This window comes from Physella acuta, unplaced genomic scaffold (assembly GCF_028476545.2).
Source record: "Physella acuta isolate Inbredline_101_S28 unplaced genomic scaffold, ASM2847654v3 ptg000085l, whole genome shotgun sequence".
In the NCBI taxonomy this organism is placed as follows: Eukaryota; Metazoa; Mollusca; class Gastropoda; family Physidae; genus Physella; species Physella acuta.
Window position 1 is genome coordinate 152,059 of NW_026731605.1, and position 9,646 is coordinate 161,704.

General features: G+C 42.7%; 1 protein-coding gene and 1 long non-coding RNA gene across 3 annotated transcripts; both read right to left on the bottom strand.

Annotated features, from left to right (window-relative positions):
* Positions 1–912: 912 nt before the first annotated feature.
* LOC131958298 (uncharacterized) lies at positions 913–3,711 on the bottom strand. The gene is made up of 3 exons (XR_009389218.1): positions 3,550–3,711; positions 2,031–3,081; positions 913–1,448 (listed from the first exon to the last, which is right to left on the bottom strand). It is a non-coding gene; the product is annotated as an uncharacterized LOC131958298 (long non-coding RNA).
* Positions 3,712–4,692: 981 nt separating this feature from the next.
* LOC131958302 (uncharacterized) lies at positions 4,693–9,368 on the bottom strand. 2 transcript variants are annotated; one of them, XM_059323272.1, is made up of 3 exons: positions 9,015–9,368; positions 5,614–5,804; positions 4,693–5,131 (listed from the first exon to the last, which is right to left on the bottom strand). In XM_059323272.1, the coding sequence occupies exons 2-3, from the start codon at positions 5,748–5,750 to the stop codon at positions 4,894–4,896; spliced, it is 375 nt and encodes a 124-aa protein (XP_059179255.1). In that variant the 5' UTR covers positions 5,751–5,804; positions 9,015–9,368; the 3' UTR covers positions 4,693–4,893. The 2 variants fall into 2 exon arrangements, with proteins under 2 accessions (XP_059179255.1, XP_059179248.1); XM_059323265.1 differs by lacking the exon at positions 9,015–9,368 and adding an exon at positions 7,530–7,695.
* Positions 9,369–9,646: the final 278 nt, after the last annotated feature.

The window sequence follows — 9,646 nt, forward strand, 5'->3', positions numbered from 1 at the left end:
AATGCCAGTGTGAGTAGTAATGTGAGCATGAACATCTCTTCAATGCCAGTGTGAGTAGTAATGTGAGGATGAACATGTCGCTTCAATGCCAGAGTGAGTAGTAATGTGAGCATGAACATCTGGCTTCATTGCCAGTGTGAGTAGTAATTTGAGCATGAACATCTCTTCATTGTCAGTGTGAGTAGTAATGTGAGCATGAACATCTCTTCAATGCCAGTGTGAGTAGTAATGTGAGCATGAACATGTCGCTTCAATGCCAGAGTGAGTAGTAATGTGAGCATGAACATCTGGCTTCATTGCCAGTGTGAGTAGTAATTTGAGCATGAACATCTCTTCATTGCCAGTGTGAGTAGTAATGTGAGCATGAACATCTCTTCAATGCCAGTGTGAGTAGTAATGTGAGCATGAACATCTCTTCAATGCCAGTGTGAGTAGTAATGTGAGGATGAACATTTCGCTTGAAAGCGAGATTAACAGTATAGCAACTAAACTTCACCATCACATCAACACGACATCAAAATCATACCAACACCTTAATGAGAACTAACACACAAATAATCTTTCCTTATTCGTTTATTTTTTAATTATTTTTTTTGCCTGAGTTATTAAAAACTAAACCCTCTTAACAGCCACCACCACCAGCCCGTTCTATATGCAATACTTACAACAAATTTCCAAATGACCAGTTACCTAGCTGGGCTTGTTCACCTGACTGGCACATCAGGCTACTGACATATTGTGCCCTCAGTTGTATCAAAACTCTCAACGTCACAATATAAAGGCCAATAGTATATCCCATATCTTTATGTTTCACCATGTTTAAAACTGAATATCCCCGAATTTATTATATATATATATATATATATATATATATATATATATATATATATATATATATATATATATATATATATATATATATATATATATATATATATAATTATATCCTTTAAAACATTTAGCTCGGATTATACATTATATAGTTATTTTTAAAATGATGTCTATAGAAAAAATAATTTCAAAACAAAACTGCCAGTAAATACATTATAGGTAACAAAATAGTCTCTACTCCACAAGACTCCTCATTAAAATTTAGAAAATTAAAATTCTATCTAATTTATAGCTCTAAATGATTTATACCTTAACCTAGTTAGAACCTACTATACAGTGTAGTGAATGACATGTTAACAGAGAGCAAATATTCCTCATCTCAGAACGAGTTGTAAATGAACTTTAGGCAATTAATTACCGCTATGTGAATGCCCAGGAAGGTTACAAGGATCGTGATGTAGTAATACAGGGCCTCGATAATCCGCGGCGCCCTGAGATAATCCACCAGTCGCTTGGATGCCGAGAAGATCTCGAGCGATAATCCATAGGCGGTGACTGTGATGGTGTAGATCAAAGCCGACGGGAAGAGCCAGATTGCAATAACAGCTTCAATGATTCTGGGAATAGTTAAAGGGAGGGGGGGGGGGGGGGGGGGGCGTCAGTTTTGACAGCCATTGAACTACATGCCTCTGACACACCCATTGAACTGCAGATTACAGACACGCCCATTGACATACATGCCACAGACACGCCCATTGACATACATGCCCAGACACGCCCATTGGCCTACATACCACAGACACGACCATTGACATACATGCCACAGACACGCCCATTGACATACATGCCCATACACGCCCATTGACATAGATGCCACAGACACACCCACCAATGAATAGGGATGTCTTGGGTTCAATAGGGAAACACCCAGACCTACATGACTTTTAAAGTAGCATCACACATTAGCAGTGATTATTCGTACCTACTCCCACCAACCAAACAATGTGAAGAAAATAACGATCGTTAGTCCTACTATCATTCCAAAATTAAAACAGTGTGTGGCAGTTCAAAGAAATGATTCAGTAAAGATATTAATTAGGGACAGAAGAACGTTATCCTTGGATTGTTTACCAACCCTGGATTGATAAGGTCAACTCGTGACCTTTGACCTCTCTAGCCTCGACCCCACCAGCACCTACCTGAGGAGGGTCAAGTTTATCATCACGTCAAAGTCTAGCCTGTCCTCCAGGATGGACCGGATGACGTCAAAGGTCAAGGGCACGACCACGGCCATCCCCAGCAGGACCGGGATCATCTCGACCGTTATAAACATGGCGGCGGCTTGCTGGAACTCACGGCTACTCGATGACGTGGAACTAGACGATGGTCGAAAATTTCTAGCAGGAACTAGACTTGATGGCCGGGAACTAGACTTGATGGTCGGGAACTAGACGATGGTCGAAAACTTCTAGCAGGAACTAGACTTGATGGCCGGGAACTAGACTTGATGGCCGGGAACTAGACTTGATGTCCGGGAACTAGACTTGATGGTCGGGAACTAGACGATGGTCGAAAACTTCTAGCAGGAACTAGACTTGATGGCCGGGAACTAGACTTGATGGCCGGGAACTAGACTTGATGTCCGGGAACTAGACTTGATGGTCGGGAACTAGACGATGGTCGAAAACTTCTAGCAGGAACTAGACTTGATGGCCGGGAACTAGACTTGATGGCCGGGAACTAGACTTGATGTCCGGGAACTAGACTTGATGGTCGGGAACTAGACGATGGTCGAAAACTTCTAGGAGGAACTAGACTTGATGCCCAGGAACTAGACTTGATGACCGGGAACTAGACTTGATGGTCGGGAACTAGACTTGATGGTCGGGAACTAGACGATGGTTGAAAACTTCTAGGAGGACTAGACTTGATGACCGTGAACTAGACGATGGTTGAAAACTTCTAGGAGGAACTAGACTTGATGACCAGGAACTAGACTTGATGTCCGGGAACTAGAGTCGATGACCGGGAACTAGACTTGATGTCCGGGAACTAGACTTGATGACCGGGAACTAGACTCAATGACCGTGAACTAGACTTTATGTCCGGGAACTAGACTCGATGACCGGGAACTAGACTTGATGTCCGGGAACTAGACTGGATGTCCGGGAACTAGAACCAATTACCGGAACTAGACTCGATTACCAGGAACTAGACTTGATGACGGGGGTCTGTGTGCATCAATGCAGTCTGAAAAACAAAAGATCGAACAAATATTGTATCTAATTTGTAGACTCTTTTAATGTTAGTACACAAACTGCGTGATCGATAATATGTAAACCCAATCTTTTTGGTTTTGTTCACAAAACTTTGTCGATAATTTTTTAATAAATTATAGTCCTACTTTTTAAACCACTAGTTAAGTCATATTAATTTACTTTTTATGTGACTAAATGTAAACAAACACATTGTCCAGTTACCGAAAATACTAAAAGCATCAAGTCCGACAAAAACAAAAAAGTCGGATTTTTATGACCATATTTACTTAAATAACATCGTAGATCTACATGATTATAAAAATATTGAATAGATCTTTCGAATAATTTAGAGGTTACTCTCGTTTGGCTCCATTAAATAAAACTGACCATCACAGAATCAAAGATAAAAAGTTTTAAAACTTTTAAATTGTTTACAAACAGCGTAGATCTATGTACATACTTGAAGGATCCCTTTCTGAAATATAACGCGGGGACGGCAGAGATTTGTGTGGTTTAGTGACTTGAAGCCCAGAATGGCTGCGTCAGTCTTGACTACTCTTGACTCTACCCACACCATCTAAAGCCTAACTCCGACTAAACCAAAAGAAAAAGGATGGTTGTTTTTGTGCTAAAACGGAAGTGTGCTTACGTCATGGTCTCGCGAGATGAAGGACGACTACGTTTAAATTTGGCGGGGAAAAACTTAAAAAGTAAACTTCAAGGCCATCGTACATAAACATTCAATGCTGGGAGTGGGTCTAACTATGCCGATTTTATTTTTGTTCCTTAAATTTATTTTCTTGACTTTGTGTAACCTTGGTGGTCAGGGTTTCTTTCAGACATTTTTACCTGAGAGTTGGGGGACTTGAAACTTCAGGGTGGGGGCGGACATAATGGTTCGAGTAAATAGTTTCTATATGATCAATTCTTGTCTTTATCGTCCTGAGGTGAGGGGTGTGAGGGGGGGGGGGGGGAGGGGATGTCGGTCGACGTGCTCTGAGTGAAGACAGCCCCCCCCCCACCACTGGAGAGGTCTGAAATAAACACCGTAGGGGTGGGAGAGGTTACGTTTTGAGAGGGTTTTTTAAATTCCAATTTCTTAGCTGTGCTACATTTTAATATGTGACTTTGTCAAAGGATTTTTTTCATCTTGAGAATAAGCACTTCTTTGTGTGTGTGTTTTCTATACGTAAACATTTTTAAACGACCATGACAAACCAAACTGTCTCAAGTCAACTTTTGGTTAGATCAGCAGGGAAAGAAGGGCACGAAAGAAATCACTAGATCTAAGTGTTTATGTCATTGTGTGTATGCATAAATGGAGCGGGCATTATCTTAATTCGTGTCTGTAGTAAAATTAAAGAAAAAATGTATCTTGAAACTTGAACTGGCGGGGCAAATGGTGGAGTGGGGGCACAAAGACCCAGTCGGGTGATATTTAAATGCATGAATTTAAAGAATAAACATATCAAGGTGTCTTTAATTAAGAATGACGACACAAACAGATGTTACGGTTTCATAAGACTAATTTTTTCTTTTGAAAATCAGCCAAGTCGTTTAATCACTTGATGTTTCTTTTATTGAATTTTTTTTTTACATCTATGAAATATGGATGACAGATATACCTTAACAATGATATGTGTTGCTTTAGGCTCTGGCACTCTGGTGTTACAATAGCGATGGAATGAGTGGGAAAAAAAGAACACAGGTAAACATTCATGCACGGCTGACCTATGTCCGTGTTCGACAACTATTTGATCAACAAATCAACTGTTCACGAGACCAGGAAATCAATGTCTCCTTGCTACAAGGCCGCGTAGATAAACTTCAAGAGGAGCTCGACCATGAGCAGGCAGCCCAGGAACACGGAGACGACTGAGACGTAGTAGAAGAAGTTCTCGATGATGCGCGGCCCCTTGATGTAGTTGACCAGAGCTATGGAGACCAGGGACATCTCCACACACAGCAGGTAGGCGCCCATGCAGATGATGTAGACCAGCGCTGTGGGGAACACCATGAACGCGATCAAAATCTCCACCACCCTGGGGAAAAGTGAACAAGGTTCATGTTTACATTTTACTTGACGTCTTCATGGACAAGTGTACAAAATTAATGTTTACATTTTACTTGATGTCTTCACAGCAGAGTTTCTTCCAGGCATCTCTCCCCCGAAAAAAGTCTACGCAACCCCCCCCCCCCGAACGAAATGAAATTTATATAGAAAATATATACTTTTATCAGTGTCGGCCCACACCCCCCCCCCCCCCCGAAGAAAGTCTACCGCCCCCCCCCCCCTCCGAAAATTTCAAGTGCCCCCCCCCTGGAGAAAAAAGTCTGGAAGAAACACTGCTTCATAGAAAAGTGAACAAGGTTAATGTTTGCATTTTACTTGACGTCTTGATAGCATTATGTCAAAGTATTTTTTGTGTATAAAGGTTCAAAACTAAATTTACGGCTCGTAAGACGGTTAAAGTTATAGCTAGAAAATATGAAACATATTTGAAATGGTTAAGCTTCGATTTACCTGAGCAGATTTCGGTCGATCAAGTGGTCAAAGTCCAGTTTTTCCTCCAGCACTGATCTCACGACCTCTGACGTCAGCGGCACGACGATTACCATAGCCATGAACAGTGGAATCATTTCAATGGTGAGGTGCATCATGGCGGCTGGTCACGTGGGGCAGGGGGGGTTCAGTGATCTGATGGGCGTGCCGGGCTGGGGATTAGTAGAGAGGTGGTGCTAAGGCTTGCTGGGGATTAGTAGAGAGGTGGTTCTAAGGCTTGCTGGGGATTAGTAGAGAGGTGGTTCAAAGGCTTGCTGGGGATTAGTAGAGAGGTGGTGCTAAGGCTGCCGGGCTGGGGATTAGTAGAGAGGTGGTGCTAAGGCTTGCTGGGGATTAGTAGAGAGGTGGTGCTAAGGCTGCCGGGCTGGGGATTAGTAGAGAGGTGGTGCTAAGGTTTGCTGGGGATTAGTAGTGAGGTGGTGCTAAGGGTTGCTGGGGATTAGTAGAGAGGTGGTGCTAAGGCTTGCTGGGGATTAGTAGAGAGGTGGTGCTAAGGCTTGCTGGGGATTAGTAGATTGGTGGTGCTAAGGCTTGCTGGGGATTAGCAGAGAGGTGGTGCTAAGGCTTGCTGGGGATTAGTAGAGAGGTGGTGCTAAGGCTTGCTGGGGATTAGTAGATTGGTGGTACTAATGCTTGCTGGGGATTAGCAGAGAGGTGGTGCTAAGGCTTGCTGGGGATTAGCAGAGAGGTGGTGCTAAGGCTTGCTGGGGATTAGCAGAGAGGTGGTGCTAAGGGTTGCTGGGGATTAGTAGAGAGGTGGTGCTAAGGCTTGCTGGGGATTAGCAGAGAGGTGGTGCTAAGGCTTGCTGGGGATTAGTAGATTGGTGGTACTAAGGCTTGCTGGGGATTAGCAGAGAGGTGGTGCTAAGGCTTGCTGGGGATTAGCAGAGAGGTGGTGCTAAGGCTTGCTGGGGATTAGCAGAGAGGTGGTGCTAAGGCTTGCTGGGGATTAGTAGAGAGGTGGTGCTAAGGCTTGCTGGGGATTAGTAGAGAGGTGGTGCTAAGGCTTGCTGGGGATTAGTAGAGAGGTGGTGCTAAGGCTTGCTGGGGATTAGTAGAGAGGTGGTGCTAAGGCTTGCTGGGGATTAGTAGAGAGGTGGTGCTAAGGCTGCCGGGCTGGGGATTAGTAGAGAGGTAGTGCTAAGGCTTGCTGGGGATTAGTAGAGAGGTGGTGCTAAGGCTTGCTGGGGATTAGTAGAGAGGTGGTGCTAAGGCTTGCTGGGGATTAGTAGAGAGGAAGGTGCTAAGGCTTGCTGGGGATTAGTAGAGAGGTGGTGCTAAGGCTTGCTGGGGATTAGTAGAGAGGTGGTGCTAAGGCTTGCTGGGGATTAGTAGAGAGGTGGTGCTAAGGCTTGCTGGGGATTAGTAGAGAGGTGGTGCTAAGGCTTGCTGGGGATTAGTAGAGAGGTGGTGCTAAGGCTTGCTGGAATACATGTGTCTCAAGGACTGAGGTCTGTTCATCCGGGCGTGGTGGGTGGGTGGGTGGATGTTGGCGGTGGGGATGTCATTTTATGGTGGTGGGTGGGTGTCATTTCATGGTGGTGGGTGGGTGTCAAACTGTGAATGATAAGAGGTGTGGTGTATATGTGAGCGATATGCGTGGGTATCCACTGGAGTGGGTGGGTGGGTGACTCCCAGTCTCCATAGGAAGAAAAATTACTTCAAATAAATGATATATCTTTACCACCAGATCATATTATAAGTAGATCTAGGTCTATCTCTTTAAATTATGAAAAAACAAGCAATGGTTTATATGCCTTTGCAACATTATTTTTATATAGATATAGAATTATAATCTAGATTTAAAAAATACATTTAAAATGGTTGCTAATCTAATGCTACAAGAACTATAAATGAAACATTCGACTGAGGCTCACTTGGAATCAGTTTGAACCACTGTTGGTTGAAGAAGCTAAGATTTCAACCACTGACGTTGATCTGCCCTATTGTATAATTTTTCCTTTATTTATCGTACCAAATAGATCTAGTAAAAAATTATTCGAACTGAAAACACTACAAAAGTTAGTTTCTAACCGGAAGTTTGATGTCACTAGGTTGTATTCAAAAATTAGAAGCAAATTTTCCTGGGATTTAAAAAAACAGAATTATTTGATTCGTCATGTTGATTACACGTAGATCTAGATCTCTTTTTGTAATGGATGTTGGGTTGTTTTTTTTTTTTAATTTAGACCAAATCAAACGGAATGCTGTATTTATCTCTTTAATTGAATAAAATATTAGGAAATTGGGTCTAAAATGTGTTTATATTTGCATCACCAAATAGCCCATGCCTCAAAGCTCACCTGACAGCAAGACAAACCACAGAGATGATCAAAAGTGGAATTAAATTTAAATCGCAGAATTATACTCAGAGGCGTAGCGGGGGGGGGGGCGGGTGCGGACCGCACCGGGTGACACCATTTAGGGGGGGTGACACCAAGGCAAAAAATAGCAAAATACTTAGAGAAAAACTTGAGGGGGGTGCAAATCGAAAGTTCGAGGGGGGGGGTGCAAATCGAAAGTTCGAGGGGGGGTACGCCTCTGGGGGGGGGGGGGGGTGACACCATTAAGTGCCGCACCAGTGACACCCGACCTCGCTACGCCACTGATTATACTACAACCACATCATCACAATGTTAGATATACACGCTGGTAGTGTTAACAAGCCGTCGCTGGATATTTGATGATGTTTGTGTAATTGGTAATGATGGTGGTGGGTGTGATGGTAACCTCTGTTCAACAAACAAATCCAACATTTTACCACAAACGATAACTTATCTTTGTCAGATAGGGTACCAAAAGAAAAACAAACACCCATGTATTTGATAAAATATTTGCACAATAAATAACAATGTCAGTTTGACACTACAAATGTCAGTTAGTCACTACAGGGGTCGTCCATAAATGACGTCACACTCGTAGGGGGGAGGGGGGGGTCCGTAATTTTGTGACTGTTTGTGATGAGGGGGAGGGGGGGGGGGGTTCAGGTGGTGCTACGTCACACTTTTGCATTTTTAAAAAGCAATGTTAGAAAACGAATTTTAGACGTTATATATTCGCGTTTTAGAAAACTGTTTTAATAAATTGTAATAGGAATTGATTAAAATACTCTATTTTGACAGAGTTCAGACAAGATTTTAGAAAAATATCGATGTTTAAAAAAAAATTCAACTGAAATTTTGAGGGGGTTGTAGTTTGAAGTGTGACGTCAGTTTAGGGGGGGGGGTCTGGCTTTTTGTGACGACGGGTGACGGAGGGGGGGGGGGTAAAAATCGTCAAAAAAAGCGTGACGTCAATTATGGATGACCCCACACAACAATATCAGTTTGTCACTACAAAACAATATTTTGGTCTAAACTTACCACATTTTAAGAAGCCTGTAAAGATAGGACTATGAACAACTGACTGCGGCCTTTTTTCCCACTATCTCACACAAATTCCCAATGCTTTGATAGACTTGTAACATGCCAGACTAATATGATTGCCGTGGGTATTTCTTAATGGATGCGTTGAGTCATGTTGTGTGAGGTGTCTATATGTGTGGACCTTTTTTCAGCATGTACTAGCTATCAAAATGCGACGGTCATCATTGTTTTTTTTTATCAATATGTTTGTACTATGAAAATGTGTTTCTCATCCAAACGTTTGTAAATAGCTTGTTGTTGTTATCATGATGTGTTTGTGATATGTGGTGAGTGGTTGATGACGTGAGTTTATTACTAGCTGCTATAAGTGTTGGGTGCTGATTGACATGTGTTTGACTGACTACGTGTGATGGGTTGACTGACTACGTGCGAGGATTGACTAAGTCTTTGATAGACTAAGTGTGCTGGTTGACTGACTACATGTGCTGACTGACTACCTACGAGTGTTTGACTAAAGTTGCTGACTACGTGTATTGAGGTGGCTGACTACGTGTAATGAGGTGGCTGACTACGTGTAATGAGGTGGCTGACTACGTGTTAGACTGACTACGTGTTAGACTGACTACGTG